Genomic DNA, 20,339 nt, shown 5'->3' with positions numbered 1-20,339 from the left:
TCTTTTTCTCTCCTTAAGGGTGCTCATTTTCTAAAGGACATGGCTGCATTGATACATATGTACATGCATTTATGTGAAGATGTTCAAATGTACCATGACAGTTATGGCTAATCATAAAAATAATTATTTTGCTGATTCATCTCCACTTTGAATGGTTAACAGGGAGGTATCAATACAGAGCAGAAGCTGAAAAGGTAAGTTAACCAATTCTTAATATAAAAATCCATCCAATATTCATTAGTAGAAAGCTGGATCTTTGCATGTTGTTAATTTAGTCTCATGTCGGTCTTCAACAACAGATATAGAAAACAAAAGTCACAATTTCATAAGTGTTACATATACCCCAGACTGATGGACATGAGTTTGACATTGATGTGATGTGAAGTCAATCAATTTCCTGGTGCTTCATTATGAGTTTCCTTCATCTAATACCTCTGACAAACATGCATCATATTTAGGTGGAACAGATAATGAAGAGTAGACACAGATTTAGGGTTTCTATCTCCCTGCACAGCAGTTAATCTCTGAGTCTTGATACATAATCCTCTCCATTCACTGAGTCTGACCTGTAGACTGCAAAGATCACTTGGACACTGACAACAGCTATTATAATTACAACAAAAAAAAAGCAATGCAACAAAATTAACCTATTTTAAATTTTGTATAAAAAATTGAAAGTGAATCTTGCAATTTGAAATACACAATTCAGAATAAAACAGGCTGTTATTCTCCCTCTGTCCATTAGATGGTGGTGGTGCACAGCTACAGGCCACACTGGCCAGATGAGCTGGAGCTGTCTCAAGGTGAAGTCATCCTGGTGCTGTCCAGACATGAGGAGAGGTGGTTTGGACGGCTGCAGGACGGTCAGCAGGGCTACTTCCCCGCCTCCTGTGTGATGGAGCTCAGCCAGGTTGGTTTGGTCTTAACTGTGCTCAGCAATGCAGCATAACTGGACTGTGCTGTTGCTGCTGCTTAATGTCTGAGGGCAGATTGTATGTTATATTCTGTTCTGTTCCATTCCTCCATAACAGTGTACGCTTTAAGCTTCTTACTGTGAGCAATGGGATTGTACATGAAAACATTATTTTCGGCCACAGTCAGATCAATTTTGATTATTTCGTCTGAGACATTTGTCTGTGCTGTTTTGTTGAGTTATTTGTTTGTGCTGTAAATCCTTAATAAATTATACTTAAATATGTTTTTCCACAAATTTAAACTCTGATTGTTGCATATTTAGTCATGAAGTTTGAAAGGGACAAGCCACCAATTTTACACATTAAGTTTAGTTTACTTGTCTTGAGGAGTACTACTCAGCCAGTGAACACTTGAATAATGCCATTTTTATGGTTGTGGTGAGAGCTTTCAAAGGTTTGAAAAAAATGACCCTGATTATGTCAGAGTGATGTCATCTCAGAAAAAAAGTGGCATTTAAGAAACAGGGGGGCTCAACTGAAGGATATTATTGAGTTACATTATGGGAAATGTAGGATCCAGTGTTTTTGGAGCTTGACCAAGATCAGAGCCTAAAAGTCAGGACATCTCAGCTTCTGCTAATTCGATTTTGACCATTTATTTATCTATTTATTTATTTATTTTAAGCTGCCTTTTGTGAGCCCTTCCCCACCTTTATGGAAATGTAATACTAAATCACTGGAGTCCCTTTTAAGTTACAGAGAAATACTTAAGATCTGAAATTGAGTTTACAGGGGCTTTAACAGAAGAGACATCTAAATCATAATTATTAACCATTAATTAGACCCATGTTATGATTAATGGTTATTATCTGAATAACAATTTTTACACAATGAGGCAAATTTTTGGTGCCCACTAGTGAATTATCAGAATGCAGGAAGTAGCGGTCCTTTATTTATCAAATTCAAGATGGCCCAGCGTTGCAGCTCAGATGACTCACCAAGATACTCATTTAACTAATTTTGAGAGTAATTGTAAGAGTAAGTTTTGTAAATTTTAGTAATATTTTAAGATTAGATTTTGCTGGATTGAAGCAGCATATAATCACTAAAAAATCTGTACGTATTTTGTCGTAATGTCATGTTGAAAATGTATTTATCAAATATGATACAACAGGTATTTGAGGTAATATTTCTGTAAATCCCTAAATCATTGTTTATTTATTTTTTATACATGTATTAAGTGTCACTGTTTCAATTAACTAATTAAGACAACTAATAATATAATAGTATAAAATACAAAATATAGTAATATAATTAAATTAAATAGACTATAATAATATTAATTGATAAAATGGATTAAAATCTTTAGATCAATATTTATAATTTATGTGTTTATTACTGTATATATGTATAATATAAATGTAATATAACTATATAAATGAAGTATATGTAGTTTAAGTGAATGTAGTCAATTTAAAGTATATAATAGATATAAAAGAATAAAGAAAATATGTTTTTACTATAGCAACAGTAAAGATGATATAGTGGCTAAAACATGTTCAATCTAAGGATCAAATAGTGCAAATAAACGTATATTTCTGTGTTCCACAAATGTCTAAATAAAGAGATAAACTAATGCAAAAATAAAATCAAAGGAGTTTGAGCTGTCTACTGTGATTTAAGGTGAAAAAAGTAGGAGAACAGATAGAGGACAATGTCAGAGGCAGTGTGCAGGTTATTTCAGGGCATCAGTAAGACAATTTAGACTCAAAAACACTTTTTTTCCACTCTCAGCCGAAATTTCCTCGCAAAGGCCTGCGAAGGAGTTTATCTCTGAGAACCTCAGTGTGGGACAACAATTCAGGTGTACGCACTAGATATGGAAAGTAAGTGAAAACTCATACACCAGCCATAATAAGAAATACACATGACACCCTCAAAAAGTGCATGCATACACATCATGCACACACACCCAGCATCCAGCAGCTGTTCCCCACATCCCCCATCCCCAAGTACCATCTCGCTGCACTCTGCCCCAGCACCCCTGAACAGGTGGCCTCTCTCCTCCCTCATTAGTTGACAAAGCACACTAATTACTAAACCCCCAAACATGCAGACGTGCGCGCACACACACACACACACACACACACACACACACACACACACACACACACACACACACACACATTAGTCAATCCCCTCTCACTGCACCGCATCTCATTAAGGCCAAAGAGGAGGGAAAGGAAACGCTTTGTAGATTTTCATCTAAAAGGATATGAAAATGTTTGACAGAACAATCAAATTCTTAAGAGAATTTCTATGATGTATCATCAAAAATTAAATAATTTTCTAAGGGTAATGTTAAATCTTGTATCAGCTCTTGCAGTTTGTGTGAGTGTGGGGGGCATTTATATTTGACAGCCTGCCACAAAACTTTGCTTACACACGCATATGCACACACACTACACAGAGCCCTCTGTACAGTTCCGTGCCTGTCTTGTCTGCTAGCAGTGGAATTTGGGTCATGAGGAATAAACAGGGCCTTTGTGTTTGTTATTTCCTCTTTGTCCCCCAGTGGACACATTCTGCAGGCACTCAGGGGGGGGGGCAGAGGTGGTGCAGGAGGAGGAGGAAAAGGAGGGGGAGGAGGAATGGCACTGGATGGGGGCCAGGGTGAAGGCAAGGGCCCCTTCTTGGTGTGCAGGCCCCAGATCCCTCTGCCTCAGCCTGTGGTCTCTCAACCTGAGACACACAGATCTCCAGGCCTGCTCGACAGGATTTTGTCCAAGTGCAGGAAGAAGAGTGAATGCCAGGGAGCCACCAACGGGGCCTTCGAGGGTGACTAAGAGGCCCTCCGCTTTGTCCTGGGTGGCTGAGCTGAGTTCAATGTAATGGGGCTGCTGTGGGGTTGTGGGGTGACGGAGAAACTGCTGAAATATTGAAGACAGGTCTTGAATATCCTGATTTGAGCAGGTACCTGCTGCCATATCAGGTATTCTTGACTTGGCTCTATTTCAAGAAACAAGAGGCTTAATACACCCCAATTTGAATGTACACACACACACACCAATTAATGTTGTCACAGAAGGTGCTTTGCAAATTCCATCTGATGGACAGTGCCTGGTGTGACACTACTGATGGGGACGTGACCAAAAGTGGAACATGCCTGAAAGTTTGAATGTACAGAGAGCTGAGCAGCTGCTGTTTTCTGCCCTGTTAGTCAGCATGGCAAGATCAAATGCCAGGTATATGCTTTGAAAAATATATAATCACAGTCACTGCAGTCATGAATGTTACTAAGAGAAGTAACTTAACAGTTGGTGGCAATCAATGAAGTAATAAATGATGCATCATTGATCAAATTTATACTTTTTCTACAACTCTGATGCTGTTACCTACAAGCAATGTTATTTCAGTTGGCTGTTTCATCATTTGTGTGTCTTTATTTCATCTGTTCATGTGAATCTGTATATATGTATGTATATGTGTGGCTGCATAATATTAAAGTTATTATCATTACAGATATAAAACCAGCAAACCCTTACAGGCTAACACGTTTTTATTTAAGTGGAAACATGCCTCAGAATATTACCTCATACTTCAACTCCTGTTCATTTTCCTTTGAACGCACTGGGCCTCTCTCCTATTTAACAGTGCTGGAGAGAGAACTCTCTCAAGCAAAAGGAAGTGTGATTGAGGTCTGCTGAAAGCCTCACCAAAGGACCAGGGATTGTGCCGGTTGCCCCGGCAACACCAAAGCAGCTCTAAGAAGTCACACTACTCTTCTTCTGTGGAGCCTCCCAGCATGTCCCTGCAGCACAGTCTCTATAGGGTGGGCTGTAGATTACCTCCTTGCAGAGGACACAAACACCAAACCTAATCCTAACCTTGGCCTTGACCTCCGTGGGGAAACACACTCCTCCTCCTCCCCCACTGTTTGATATTCACTGTTTTATAATCCTTTGTAATAAAGGCTGTAGGAGGCAGTCACTCTGGGGCCAGTGTTTGGGAGGCATGTCTTGCAAAGGGAAGGGTGTAAATGTTACAAAAAAAGGACAGCTACACTGGTCCCTTGAGCAAAGTCTGATTCATGATTAGAGTATCTGAGAGGGCTTTCCACTGCTGTTACTGTTACAGCTTATCTCAATCTTGTGACTTATTTCAATAGGAATTACAGAGAATATCTTGCATAAACCAGATTACATATTTTCATTGAGGTTCCCTTAATGAGATGTACTTTAAAATATGTGCATAAATAGGAGGTATATGATAGTAGACGTATCACTTTTCTGATAACTACTGGCTTCTTATTTCACCTGGGATTAGCACTCACTTATATACGCTTGAAAGTTATTTATTAAAATTCAGATAAGGCCACATACTGTTGCTTCAAACCATAGCAAGTCCTCAGTCAAATGGGAGCCTGACTTACCTCACATGGTGCTGACACACACAAGTGGAAACAGTGACCTATATAGGGCAGAAAGGCCAGGGTCCAATTTTAACACACACACACACAATCACAAAATCCCAGGGCTGTGGACTCTCCCGCCTAAAAGTGTCCTATCCCTGCTGTTTTGTGCTGTGTGTCTTCGGGGGAATGGGGGAAAGAGAGAGGGAGGAGGGCTAACAGGGTGCCTGCCAGATGACTGCTCTGTCAGCCCTATAATGGGCTGCCATCTGCTGTCTAGCATACACAAAGGCAAACAGTGTGTGTGTGTGTGTGTGTGTGTGTGTGTGTGTGTGTGTGTGTGTGTGTGTGTGTGTGTGTGTGTGTGTGTGAGAGAGAGTTTGTGCGCTTGCTTATGGCTGTGTGTTCAGAGGAAGAAGGCAGGGGAGATTTGGTTGGACGCTTGCAGGCTGTTTCATGTTTTCAATGTACAAGTTAAACACAAATATGAACACACAGACACACACACACACACCTTATGAAGTCAATTAGTGGTTGTCCTAATGACAAGAGATTTAGAGGGACAGGACCTGTACTGGATAATAAAATTTGAGTGGTGAACACTATGGCATGTCAAGTTTTACAGTATATTCAAATTAAAAGGAAAATATGATAAACTGTTAATTATTCTTACAGTGACTGCTTTGGAAATCTGTACAACAGGTTATCTGTCTACATGTCAATAAGTCACTATAATGTAAGGATTACTTCTCTTAAATAAATGCATGAAGCATAAGGTGGAAAGGCGGCTGCCAATAACCAATTAAGAGGCAAAAGGTCCCTGACATCTTTCAACACTTAGTGTGGGTCACACAAGAACAAAAGATCCTCTTGTACAAGAATGAGAGAGTAGGGAGGATAGATTGATTAAGTGGACATGGCGTGCATGCGGTGCCTGTGTGTTTATTTGCACATTGTTTGTATGAGTGTGCACTGCTGCTCCTTCAGCATAAGGCAAGTCATCATGTTCTTTGCCTCCTTCCATTTGGGGGGCAATTGAGTGAATGGGCTTGTAAAACCAACAGCCCTGGGGACAAAGGAGCCTAGGGGCATTAAGTCATGGGTGAGTGGTCCCCTTTAGGGCCAGCAGCTGACCCTGTGGAGAGGCCTCTTGTTCTGATGGAGGGGGCTCGTGTCCCTAGACCCCAGGCCAAGTTGACAGCATCCAAACATATACATACGCATATGACATGGGAGTCATCTTAAACCACTCTATCAGTCGTCGAACCCAGCCTTCAACAATTCACCTGCTTGGCTGTAAGCTCCATCTGGGGAAAAGTGACCAAATACAATTAAAGGCAGTGGATTTGTATTTCCTTTTTCCTAAAGAAAACGGCTTTCAAGGAATCAGTTTTTGGCAATAAGGCAAGAGGTTGTCATGCCTGCTGTGAGCATGTCAGAAAAACTAAAGCATCACCAGAAATCTTTATTACATGGGAAACACCATGTAAAATACACTAATTTTTATTGGGTCACATGGCAGAGAAACACAGGAAATTCAGAAAACCATAAGGTCATGCAACAAATGCATTTATTTTTTCAAATTAAGTACATGGTTACAAAGACAGTTGGCAGGATTTCTATGGTACCTTGGTTATTATTTCAGCTGAAAATGCTACAAAATATAGCGTGAGTGTTACATCTGTGATTCACCTTGTAAATGAAAGCAAAGTCCAGCATCTTGTGTATTGCTCATGCATAACTACAGTAGTATATGGCAGATGCTACTATCCTGTCTATGTACTTAATTCCCTCAAAACCTGTGGTGTTACATGGCCAAGTGTTGTTAACATACAAAGATATTAACTTGAATTTAACAAATGGAATGTACAAACACAAGTCAAACCAACAAACAGAACATATAACACAAATATATACAGATTAGACACATCTCAACCACCAGATTCAAATACAAATGTCTTATGTGGATGTTTGTCTACTTTGTTTTAGAGTTGTGTACTATATACTCCTAATCTTTCCACTTGATCTCCCTGACAAAATTCCCTTCTTATTCACACTCAAATGCTTAATGCAGGATAATCCAGATTATTACTAATACTGGATTGATTAATGCCGATAATACAAAGAAGACCATTTATAGCTGTGGTGTTACTTAACCAGATTATAGAAAGTGTGTTTCAGGATGGGTAAAAATAAAATGTATCAGTTACTATGAAAGCACAGTGCAGTGGTACATTTCTTCAGAACCAAACCCGAATTCATGCTACATTTTATAATGAGTGAGCAGGCAGGGATTTAGGGTCTTGCTCAAAGACATTTCAGCAGGATACGAGGTTGAAGACACACTTGCTGCTGCAGTGATCAAATATAAATCTTGTTTTAATGGGATGGTTTGTGTTAGTTTTGATTTTATTTTGCCCAGAGCCATCTGACTAAAAATGTTTTATGCAAGGCTTTTATGAAGTATAAACACACTTTTCTGCAGCAGAACAGGAGAAAAGCATGTGTTAAAATCAAGCAGCATGATCTTAATGTCAGCATTTATTACGTAAAGGGGAGACATCCATGTAAAACACACACACAAACACACACACACACACACACACACACACACACACACACACACACACACACACACACACACACACACAGAATAAAAAAAAATAAAATAAAAAAGGACAAGAGCTACATCATCACAATGAACAAACAAACATTTAAAATTAAATGATGAGTAAAAAGTGCAATTTGTCTATGATTAGAGGTCGGAGATGGAGTCCTGCTACCTATTAGTGAAGAGCACATTTGAATCAAAGGAATAAAAATGTCCTATCTATATGTTACAAGATCACAGATTCAACTACACAGTGATTTTTTTCCTAGATCTTGCCTGTTGAGGATAAGATATTAAACATAAATTAGTGGCAGTGAATGTTGTTCTAACTTGTAATAATGAAACTGAAAGGTAGCCCAATTCTGAATTTGAAAAAGACAATAAAATTCTTCAATAATTTCTCTTAAATGTTTTTTTTGTGTAAGAAATAAATAAATTAGTAGACATTAAATAAATAAAACCTACAGCCTTCTCGACCAAATGCCTGTTGTAGAACACTGATGATATGAAAACTGGTCGATATTGCCTGTGACACACTGAAATGACTGACAAAAGCAATGGTGACCATTCATTTTGTATTACAGAGAGAACTGCTTTTAGAGCAAGTGAGGGTTTTGAGGCTGTTTTGTCAGCAAAGTTAAACTTCTTTAAAAAAAAAAACAAACAAAAAACTTATGGTATCCGATTTATATTAATATCTAAGCTTTAGAGCTGTCAGATAATAAATAAAACAAACAGAAATAAACATAAAGGTACCCTTCCATTCTTGAGGTTCTTACACATGTACATTGCAATGAAATACATTCAACCGATGTCTCAACGGACACTATGGCCTTGGAAAGGAAAAGTTGTCTTATTAAAAAAAGATACCATCACAAGTGCTATCCAGTTTGCCCTTAAAATTACTGCTCCTTTCTCAGCAGAAAAATCAACTCAGTAGTGCAATACTGACAGCTTCCTATTTCCATCCTCAAAACTTCACATCACCATGGATAAGCATTCAGAAATGTAACACTGCTGTCCCAAAAAAACCACGTACCTTCCTTTTGTGTCTCTAATTTAAAAGCCATGGTTAACATTATATACTGTACTCTATGTGTCTATCTGTCTGTCTGTGTCTGTTCAAAACCCATGATGTGATTTTAAAAATACATGGGTTTCAATAAAAAGCTAAAAATGTCACATGTACGTGGTTTTTATCTGATAACAGCAATGGGGCAGTTTAGCAAAACAAGTTGGATGAGATACACAATGAGTAGCGTCCCGTTATAAAATGTCTTTCTTGTTATTTAAACAATATATTAACAATATAAACTCAGAAGCAGCCAATGCTAGTAATAAACACTATTTCTACAGCCTACTGTATGTGCAGGTAGTTTCAACATTACTGACTAGTGCAGAAAAAAAATCTAGGCATTTTTATATCTGTACAAAACTTCTCATGTAGCCAGGTTGTGTGTGTTCAAAAGAAAGTACAGGCCAAATGTATAAACAACAAAGTACTTGGGTAGTCAAATAGAAACGTGTTGAAAACAATACCAGCAGCCATGCCTTTTTGTGGACGTCCTTGGCAGTGCATTTCTGCATCAAAAAGAAAAATAAATCATTTGTCTTCACTGGATTGTCTCTTACAGGATTCAGTGGAGGTTTTAGTTGTTGGATGGGTGTAGTAGTGTTGCCTGCACAGCGAGGGGATGGCTTTAAAGCACAAGGGCCCTCGAGGTAGAGCCAGACGATGTGTAAGGGTTCAGGTATTGACGGGCCTGTTCTGTCATAATCAGCTGGTCTTCGGTCTTCCCATAAACCACTGCTTCCCACTCACTCACCTGCAGAGAGAATGACCAACACTTACTTGAGTAGCTTCCCCCTCACTATCGAAAACAATACTTACCAGAATTACACTATTTTACACTATCCTGTATCTATAGTTCACATCAATTCTCTGAAATGTACCGTATTGGCAAACTAACTAAAGTTATAGGTTCTCTGCCACCACTGCTCTTTCATAAATGATCTGCAGTTATACCCATAATGGCAAACCCAAAGAAGACTTCCTAAGGTATTAGAATATTTTAATGCAGGATTCCACATCTACAGTTTATTTAAAAACATTTTTTTTAACATACCTGTACCGCTGCATGTTTTGGTGTTTTGTGGGAGGCAGGGAGCTTCTTCACCTGTGGACTAGTGAAGTGATGGGGATGTACAGGGACTAGTGAGGGCTCCTCTCTCCCAGAAGTCAAAGGTCGGCTGCACTCCTCTTGCTCAGTGATCGGGGTGATCAGTGAGGAGCTCGTCAGTAGACTTTCTTCTGGCACCTGCAATTTCATATTAAGTGAATGGTGTAGCTTGTAATAAAGAAGTAGATTAACAATAAAAGTAATGGTTGCCCTAAATTTAATTCAAATACGATAGCATTTTAAATGTATTGTTACACTTTGAGACAATTCCAAAGGCTGAATCAACAGGGCAAGTATGCATGCATGGTCAACCGACTCAACTCTCCACATTTTTACATTTTGAAGTTCCCCCGTAAACCACATATCACAACTGCTTGCAAGTGAGAGGTTATGTGCACCACTCGACCCCACATCAGCAGTAGTTACCAAGTTAGTGTTCTTGTCTAGCTGCAAGATCTGAACCAGTGATTTCGAACAAGTGTCCCTGAAGTGACTTACTTTTGCGTCATTGACCTGCTCTTGGAAGAGTACGACGTCAAGGCAGTCTTTCCCCCAAGGGTCTAGCACAAGGGACTTGCGCACTTTTCTGGCTGGGCCATCCATCTGAAATCAAAGGAGCAAGACACAACCAGTAAATCCTCTTTTTTAATCAATGATAGACTACAATTTTAATGTGTGTATTATTATTATAATTTTTTAATAATTATTTATTAAAATATTTATTTTAACAACAACAACAAATTAATTTGTTTCTTCTGATAACAGAGAGCAGATTAGTCATGAAGTAATGGCAGACTACAGAGCATGGAAACATACATTATGTTTCCATGCTCTGTAGTCTGGCTGGACGTCTGCTCTGTTGAAGATGTCTGCTCCAGTCTCCTGCTTAAGAACTTCTCGGATGTCCTCTTCTAGAAATGCCAAAGGCTGCGGCTGAAAAACACAGATACATAAAGTGAATATAACCACAACAGCAGGGAGCCATATACTGTATATATAATAAAGTTATCATAAATACAGGCACACAGGTTTATTGCAGACAGCCACATTTGATGTCTTACCTCCATTTTCAGGGGCCCATGCATTTTCTCCTGGGCAGCCAAAGCATTTTTGAAAGGAGTCGGTGTCCTTGGGGTTGGAATCATTACAGTTTTACGGAATTTGGGGGTCCGCGAACTATAAAGTTGATAGAGAATATTAAACACCAAGTACTCTCCTCATAACAATCTGATTAGATTTAGATTAAAGATTCTTGTGGGAAATTATCACAATGCATAATAAGCTTCTGGCTTTTATGCTAGCTCTTTAGGGATGTATACTGCTTTTATATATTTATTTACCCATCATTCTCTTTCTGGTGCTTAGGTGTGGTTTCTTTGTGGAGCGGTGTGTAGAGGAGACACTTTTGGCCACATACAGGAGTTGAGGTGAGGGCAGGGTTATCCAGATTCAGATGCTCCGTCCCTGTTATGTTGCAGAACTGAGGAAAAAACCACACAAGGAATGTCAGGCACATGACCAGTGCAACCACAAAGAAAAAGTACTCAGCTGTAGTGGGGATTATGGTGTGTTGAAAGAAAAACTGATTTAATTTACTCGTGATGGGGTAAATGGCAGTGACTTTGTGGGCGTTTTCTTGGGAGAATTTGAGATATTTTCTAAGAGGGAGGAGCAGGTCCTGTCGCACAAAGGAGACGGTTCCCCCCTCTCTCTTCTCCTCCTCCTTCCAATCGATTCCTGGGAGGGTTTGGATGAGTTGATGGGAGTCAGGGAGGTGACACTGCCAAGACCAAATGGAGCACAGTTCTTGTCTCGGCCTGAAATGGCAGTTGTGTTGACTGTGTAACCCATTGAATTATCAGTCATCCTCTCATGCAGGAGAGTTGTGTAGCCTGCCTGATTGTGCCTGGGTGGTGTCGCTGTCTCTGACAGGTCGAAACTGGCCACGTTGCTCCATGCAACAGGGTCCTGCAGAGCAAAAGACATCTACAGTAGATCTTTAATACATTCATGAGTGTTTTCAACAAATTCACACTGAGATACATTTGTTCTCTTTTGTGCTCCTTCTATTACTTACAGAGTCAAGAAGCTCCATGGTTTCTGCAAATTCTGGTATGTTCTGCAGGGTGGAGAGCACAGTGCTGGCCTCCACAGCCAGGAACCTGTTTGGAGAGACAGGAAGCTGTGCTGAAGGACCCTGGGGAATCTCAGGGCCCCTCCAGGGTCTTCTCTCTGCCTGCTCCTCCAGGCTACTGCTACTTGTGGTTAATGTGTCATCCAACACACTGTCTGACCAGGCTGAGTACTGCTCCAAGCTCTGAGGGACAGGAGGGAGAGAACGCTGATGTTAGACCTTTGGCTCAAGCAGCAGTTTGGGGGCTGATATGAAGTGGAACTGGCAGATGTTGTGTAAAATCATTCTAAACTTGTAAAGATCAGTTTTGAAATGATTTGACTTGAAAAGTGTGGAAAACAATAGTTATACTACAACATATTAAGGCAATCTTGACCACTAAATCTTACAATATGAAGTCTTGACTGTGAAGAATGGGGTATAAAATGCAGTGAGTGAAATGTGAAAACAATTTCAGGGGGGACAGGATAGGAACAGGAGAGAGAGAGAGAGTGTTTGGGTCAAAACCAAACTGCTAGATGGGCGTGGGCATAGGGACTGGAGGAGATGAGGGAGTGGGTTCATGTTGGGGCAATGGTACTAGGGGGTGTAGGTGGCTACCAAGCACAGTTTCAGGCCAGTCTGAATGAGTAGCAAGATGGGAAGGTAGTTACTATAGCAACACTACAGCAAATCAGGCTACAGGCACGCATACATGTGCGCCATTCTTGTTTTCACATGTATACACTGCAAAAAGTCAGTTACTGAATTAATTAGATTTGAGTCTTAAAATCATCTTTTTCTTAAAGCAAGGTAAAGCCAATTTTTCTATAATCAAATGTCAGTGTCTTTCTTTTTCTTTAAAAAAAAAAAAATCAAACCAGATAAAGGCTAAAAATAACATTGGGTTCAAGAAAATTTGTAAGATTCTGCCCTTATCTCTCTTTAATGTGATTTTAAGACTCAGTTAAGTAACATATATAATATTAAAATGACACTTTTTACAGTGTATGTAAGCTACAGACACAGGCGGGCTATGCTGGCTAAGTATGCTAACACACATTCGGAGTGTGTTCTTACACATGGACCTCTGCACTGCACTTGTCGCTGGACTTCATTCTCTGCTGACATAAGCAGCAGCTCAAGCTCCTTAATTCTTTGCTCTCTGTCAGGATCATCCAGGCAGGATGGCTGGAATAAACAAATGTCATGGAGGAGAGGTCAAGAGGACAGGAGGAAAGGAAAGAGTTAAGAAAACCAGACAAAAAACAGATTTACACATAAAATATTTACGGGAGCATTTGAGATTTACCCCTTTTGTCTGTTGAATGTTAGATGAAAATAACAGGACATTCAAGTATTTGACTTGAAGTCCAGAGTTAGCAATCACAAGGATATCTACAGAAAGTCCAGAAAATAAAGAATGTGACAAGTTTTCCCCACTGACATGCAGAGAAATACACAGAGACTCACCGGTATGAGGCCTGAATTTTCAGGAAGACTGTCTATCATGTGCCCAGTGTGAGGATCATATGGATATCCCCCTATCTAAAAAAAAGAGAATTACACTCAAGTAAAACTTAATGTGGAGAAAAATAAAAGAGAATAAAACACCATATAGTGTGAAGCGCAAACTGAAATTGGACCTGGTTGGGTTCCGGTATCGACAGGGGACTGTGATCACAGTTCTGGGGCTCTGCTGGAGTTGGGGGACACAGCCTGTGGTGGCGTCTCTTCCCTCCAGAATGAGAGGAAGTCAAAGTCTTGCAGTCGTCTTGCAGGTAGCCTTCATGCTCCACCTTCCTCCTCATGGTGGAGTTCCAGTGGTTCTTGATGGAGTTGTCCGTTCTTTTGGGGAGATCAGTATTTTGTACCAAATCACCTCTGTAATCACTTTAACTAGATATAGTGATATGCAATGAGTGTGTGAGGCTATATTACCGTCCAGGAAGAAGCTTGGAGATCTCTGCCCAACGGTTTCCCAGACGTTTGTGGGCTTCATAGATTATTCGATCCTCTTCCTGAGTCCATGAAGACTTTTTCACCTCTGGGTTAAGGTGATTGTGCCACCGTTCACGGCACTGCTTTCCAATCCTCCCCTGGAGGTGTTTTGCGATCACTGACCAACGCTTGGGGCCATACTTGTGTACCAGGTCAATAACCTGTACAAACATCACCAGAGGAGGGATATTTAGTAGACAGTACTGATATCTAAATCAGAAAATTATAATCCATACACTGTTGCATATTTTGGTAGTGTTCTCTGTCATCTTTTACTTTATGAGGATGGAATAAGACTGTAATTGGATTCATTCAAAGTACAAGCTTGTATAAAGAGCTACTTTTCTTATTTATAGCCAACAGCAGCTCCAGTGTTAAGAAAGCTTTGACTGCAGAAGCAGAGCTTGTTTGGCTGTTTCTGTTACAGCTGAAAAATGTTGTGATGTCATTGCTGGCAGCTCCACCTATTATTGATAGCTCTGTGTTTCTCTTATGATGCCAAGATTTCAGAAGAATGAGACACCATTCTTAACATTCTTGAAGAATAGTGATCCATTTAAGGAATGCATTGCTCATCTTAGAGCTGGGGAAGACATTAGAGCTTGACTTTGTACAAAGAAGGGCTCGGCTCTAACCTAGTGACTTGGAAAGTCTGTGTTTTATTAGGGATGATGTAGTGGAGCATTTACTTTGCAAAAAAAAAAAAGTAAAAAAAGCTAAGGCAAAGAAGGTTTTTGGCGGGAGGTAAGCTCACGCATGTGCTCAGTTCTATTGATCTGAAGGTAAAAGATACATTGCATATTGTAGCATTTTTATATGTATTGTGTTCTTTAGCTTAGACTAAGCTCTTGACACTTCCAAAAAGCTTCCTTCTATTTCACTTATCATTTACCTATTTTGTCGTCCCTCTTTCTGCCAAGAACAGGAACTCCCAGCTCCTCTTACCTTTTGATCTTCCTCTTTTGTCCAGGGTCCTTTCACCAGTTCTGGGTTGAGCACCTTCTGCCAGCGGTGCTGACACTGGCCATCTGTCCTCCCCTGTGACAGAGAAACACAAAACGCAACACCTCATTACACCAACCACTACTTCACAGTTTTACCTACTGCTAAATACATCTGCCTCTCCAGTCACTGCACCCATGACTTATCATCACTGTTAAAAACAACCTATTAAGGAACAATGTGAATTATGGGATTACTAAATGGTTTGGATGGTTATTAACTGTGAAAAAGGAAAGGGATGGACTTGTATGGAATGAAGCAATGAGATACTACTCTTAATTGTCACAACACAGACATATTACACTGTATACTTACTGGAAAAAAGTTGGCTATTAATTTCCAGGAGTCAGTTCCATGCTGCTCGACAAGCTTTTTCAGCTTTTCATCCTAAAAACAGGGAGAGGTGGGAAAGAGAAAGAATGAAGGCTCTACAGTATCCCTCCTGAGGAACCTTCTTCATTAACATTAACACTCTGTCCACTTTCATTATATTACTGAAGAAACTAACAGTAGTGATCATTAGATTTCAACTATGACATAAGGAGAGCACACTTAAACACATTCTTATTTGCAAGAAGATAAAATACAAATCTCATGGAGTGTTAAGTCTCTATCTTACACACTCAAATAACCTATAAAACTTCTGTGAGTGCAGACCTCACTTGTACCTCAAATAAACTTACCTCATCTCGGGACCACTTTACTTTGCACAGTGTCTTTTTATCTTTGCTCTTCTCTTTACTCTCTGGATCTGTGGAGTGCAGTTCTTCATCGTCATCATTGCTAAAAAGACACAGGGCAAAAGTGGAGAGAGTAAAAGAAGAGAAGATTTTTAATGCTGCCAGAATTTCTTTATGTCAATGATTCTAAGCATCAATAGTGATATGAATATTGTATTGCATGGAAATTGCTAATACATGCAATGTGTAAGGTACCGATACGGTACTTAAATCCGTACTAATGTATTTTGAATACACAATCTACATAGATTAGACATAAAAATCCATGCTTATGCAAATGCATAGATGCAATGCTCTCTAATGTAAAGGATATCCATGACTGAACAAGCTCCAAAGGTAAGGAGAGTGCTAGGGGAGGCACAGGCTCAGCTGAAAGTAAATTTTTTTTATTTTTATATTAATTTGTCAATTTAACTAGGTTGTTTTTTTCTTTGCTGTAATGCAGGTTCACAGAAGTGTGGAGAAAGATGTGGCTGCTGAAGACTGATCACTGTGACCCATATTAGCACCTGGCAATTTCAATTGACAAGCTTGTATGAGAGTGAGAAGAACATCAGTGCACACTGTATGCATCTAGGTTATCTACTAAACTCGCTGGTTGTGATTGGGTACCACGCTTACATTGTCACAGCCAAAACAAGCAATACAAGGAAATAGAGTAAAAGAAAACACAAGAAGGCTTTCAGTCATTCTAGCAAGGGTAAAAGTGACTCAAGTGTGGAAAATGTTAATAGTGTGGAACATGTTAATAGTAAGATGATAACACAGTATGAGTACAACAGAACAGTCACTGGTCTTATTTAGAGGACCACTGGAGGATTCACAAGAACCTTGTCAGAGTAAAAAAGAAAGAAATACACAGTATGTATTAATGTATGACTACATACAAGAAGGCAAATTCCTCACTACTAACAAAAGAAGTTGGTATGTAGCACTGAAAGTCTGTGTTCCCATAAAACTTGCTGCTGGGCAACACTTTCTTTGTGGTACTGGAGCAGACTTTAATAATCAGAGGAGAAATTAAGCTTGCTGTTCCCAAGAGCTATTACCATACAGCGAAACTTAGCAATCACACATACACCCCCTTGAACACACACATGAGGGGAAAACACTGCTTTTCTCAGGTCTCGTATAAGACTGTGGATGAAAGCTCTTCTTCAGTGTGGAAACTTGAACATGGCAATTGAATTTTTATTCCCTCTCTAGAGCAAAGAAGTGGGGAAATGAGTCTGGACCATAGGCTGAACAGAAAGGAGGGGTATAAAGCCGCTGGAGGAAAGGGGCGATCCCACATCAACAGACTCTTTCACCTCCAGAGGTGTATGAGTGTGTGTGCGTCATTTAGATGGAGGAGGCAGTGCACTGGGGTGTGGTCAGGGGAATGGCAAAGCCCTAACGGTCCAGTTTTTCGAAAAGTTTCAAAAAACAGGCAGACTTATATAACATCTTCTCATTTTGTTTAACACTTTATTTACCCATTAACTTTAATATAAGATAATGAAATTAATATGTTTTCAAAAGTTGTAAAATAATCAATTGTAGTATCAGCTGAATGTCTTAGCTGCAGTAAAAAAACAAAAAAACAAACAAAAAAACCCCCCAATGCACCAACCATTCATTGTTTCCTGCATTAGTAATACGTCAGTCATAAACAGTTAATAGGCTATTGGGAAATACAAGATTTTCAGGTCAAACCCTGAGCTGTTCTAATTGCAAAAGAAAAGAGCCACCCATCTATCTCCAGATGTGAACACAAAGAGGGTTCATATCTATGTCCCACCCCCCCAAGGCTTCAGCTGACAGTTATTTTCATTTTTGATTGATGTGTTGATTTTTTTCAATAAATTGTTTAATTTTATTTTTAAAATGTCAGATAATATTGAAACATGGCCATCACAATTTCCCATAGCCTAAGGTTACCTCTTAAGATTGCTTGTTTAGTCCAACCAACATACCAAAACCTATTTAATTTGATGATAAGAATCAGAAAAAAAAGCAGCAAAACCTCACATTTAATAAGGTGGAACCAGCAAATATTTGGCATTTATGCTCAACTGAGGGCTAAACAGATGAATCGACTATTAAAATAGCTGGCAATTAATATCATTTTGATAAACTAACCATTAATTAACTTTTGGTTTCATCACGCATTGTATGTTTTTAACTTGAATACCTATAACACTTGACAAAACTTGATTGCAAATATCCTCAGCTGCTGTTGTTGAATGTAAACAATCAATATTTTGCCAACCTTAGTCATTATAATTCGAGAGGCCGTATAACTTATGAAGTCTATTCGCAAACACATTTCTGTTTGTTTTCTCAGGTACTTTTTTGACCATTTGTTTGTTTTTTTTGTTTATGAAAAATAAAGAAGAGCTTTGGGAACTTTCCCCCACTGGCTTTTGTTTTATCGTGGCAGAAACACGGTGTTCCAAGAGGACCAAATGTTAAAAAATGAAAATTAAAAACAAAGCACGCATTTTATTTTATGTAGCTTTTTATCTGTACTTTGTTTTTTGATTCAGAGAAGACAGAATCTGACCTCTAAAAAGGATTTATTAATGGCAACTTATCTGACTGACCTGTCACCTTCAAGTAATGTGTTTCCTAGGATGCTGCTGTTGCATAACTGCTCTTTGATAATGGGCTGCCGGCCTCCATGCAGAGCAAAAATATCATTCAGTCTATACTGTATAGTTCCAGCAACATTTAGCAAACAACCGTGTAAACCATGTTTCGTTTCGGGAATTTACAAGCTGCAATTTTATACTTTAAATATCTTTTATATTTTACATTATCCATACTTATTTTCAGGCTAATGGAAGAGTTGTGTATCTAATATAGGTACTATAATAATACATTCATTAACGACTGTTCATAAAACTCATAGGTTGACCTCCTTACAGTATAACTGTGCAGGTGCGCATGCAGTGCACGTTATGCTGTCAGAGATAAAACTTTGAGATAAACTGAATGCCCACTCCGTATTAACGGCACATTGATCCAAAACCACGTGATGTTATTTTTACTAGAGGTGCAAAGAAGTACTGGCTACTGTGACAAAGAGATGGCTAGTGCACCGGATAATGAAACAGCACGCTACTATTATTGCTGGCACCCACCTGCGTGATTTCACGTTGTCCATGACAGTCAGTAGGGTGATTGAACCTTTTCAAAGACGAACCTGTGTTTGGCAGCTCTCTAAAATCCCACATTAATAGATGTGTATCCATAGAAATCGCTGTCAGTCATTGCTGGTTTCTTCTGAGACGCGGCAGTATTTAGCTAGCATTCTTCGACTAGCCAGCGAGCTAACTTATTGTACAGTCCATAACATTAAACGCTCCCGGTAAAAGCCTTGTTCACTGTCGATAACATTTTTCCCAATTAAAGCGACACTGTGTCTCTTCTGGTGCTTCTTTCTTAAAAGGAAATGTTGCAACATAAAAAGCCGATATTAAGATGGACAGACTAACACGCTACTCCCATTACTCTCTGTCCGGGCTGTTTCTATCTTACTGTTCTATACTTCTATTTGGCGTTATGATTTTTGTCCATCCCGCCGAATCCCGCGCCCAGCCCTCTGCACAGGCGGCCTCGCTTCTGATTGGTCAGAAATGGAGCTGTGAAAAGAGGAGCCACTACTAGAACTGATAGGCCAAGAATGAGGAGAGGTCCGCGTGTGATTGGTTAGAAGTTGGAGGAGGTTTAGTTTCAGTGGTTGAAAATTTGAGGAGGCGGGCGCTAAATTAGACAACTGTACTGTCACTTTCTGCAGCTAAATGGATCTTTTCATTGAGGCGGTGGTGGCTCAATGTGGGGTTCGGGGACTTTCGGGGGCCCTTGAAGGGGTTTCATGGGGTTCACAGCCACTCAATTTCACTGGAGGCAAGCGCGATGAATCTGATCTCCAGTTTTGTCCCCCAGTCCACAGTGCTGAAATATTATTTTGTGTTAACATTTAACAGCACTTATTCACAGACGGAAATAGCTCTACTGAACATGGAATATAGTCAATTTTACCATACGGTGCAAGTCTATATTGGAGTGCATTGTGGATGAATTGTGCCACTTTATGCCGTTGCTTCCTAAGGCCGGTGCCTTTGCATTGATATTACATCATTGTGGTACCTTGTAAGGGATAGGAACGATTATGATAATGATTGCATAATATTTTATCAGGTGTGAGGGTGGAGACGCACGCAAAGGTTCAAGAGAATAATTACAACATTCAGTCTCTTGCATAACCACAGTACATTCTGCATCTCCTTTAAATTGTATTCTGCTGACACCTTCTGGACAAAACTTTCGCATCTACACGGTTTCTTAGTTTCATGCATATAAAGCCAAAAAGACAATATTTA

At 39.5% G+C, this 20,339-nt stretch overlaps 1 protein-coding gene across 2 annotated transcripts; it reads right to left on the bottom strand.

Annotated features, from left to right (window-relative positions):
• Window positions 1–8,436: 8,436 nt before the first annotated feature.
• On the bottom strand, window positions 8,437–19,463 carry mybl1 (v-myb avian myeloblastosis viral oncogene homolog-like 1). Of its 2 annotated transcripts, none has more exons than XM_040127173.1 (15): window positions 19,098–19,463; window positions 15,916–16,015; window positions 15,548–15,619; window positions 15,176–15,268; window positions 14,171–14,391; window positions 13,876–14,077; window positions 13,703–13,777; window positions 12,194–12,433; window positions 11,713–12,102; window positions 11,457–11,596; window positions 11,178–11,292; window positions 10,933–11,049; window positions 10,615–10,719; window positions 10,063–10,254; window positions 8,437–9,762 (listed from the first exon to the last, which is right to left on the bottom strand). In XM_040127173.1, exons 1-15 carry the CDS (start codon window positions 19,118–19,120, stop codon window positions 9,637–9,639), a joined length of 2,211 nt encoding a protein of 736 aa, XP_039983107.1. In that variant the 5' UTR covers window positions 19,121–19,463; the 3' UTR covers window positions 8,437–9,636. The 2 variants fall into 2 exon arrangements, with proteins under 2 accessions (XP_039983107.1, XP_039983108.1); XM_040127174.1 differs by having other exon boundaries at window positions 11,713–12,084.
• Window positions 19,464–20,339: the final 876 nt, after the last annotated feature.

This window comes from Xiphias gladius, chromosome 5 (assembly GCF_016859285.1).
Source record: "Xiphias gladius isolate SHS-SW01 ecotype Sanya breed wild chromosome 5, ASM1685928v1, whole genome shotgun sequence".
NCBI lineage: Eukaryota > Metazoa > Chordata > Actinopteri > Istiophoriformes > Xiphiidae > Xiphias > Xiphias gladius.
Note: the sequence above shows the minus strand (reverse complement) of the source record. Positions and strands in the feature narration are given on the sequence as shown.

Excerpts from the sequence above, each read along its gene's own strand:
- mybl1 (XM_040127173.1), bottom strand. The coding sequence starts at position 19,120 with ATGGACAACGTGAAATCACGCAG. Across the intron at positions 12,434-13,702 it reads AAAATTCAGGCCTCATACCG|AGCTTGGAGCAGTACTCAGC; the intron begins GTGAGTCTCTGT and ends CCTGTCCCTCAG. Across the intron at positions 11,597-11,712 it reads TGCCATTTACCCCATCACGA|TTCTGCAACATAACAGGGAC; the intron begins GTAAATTAAATC and ends TTTTTTCCTCAG.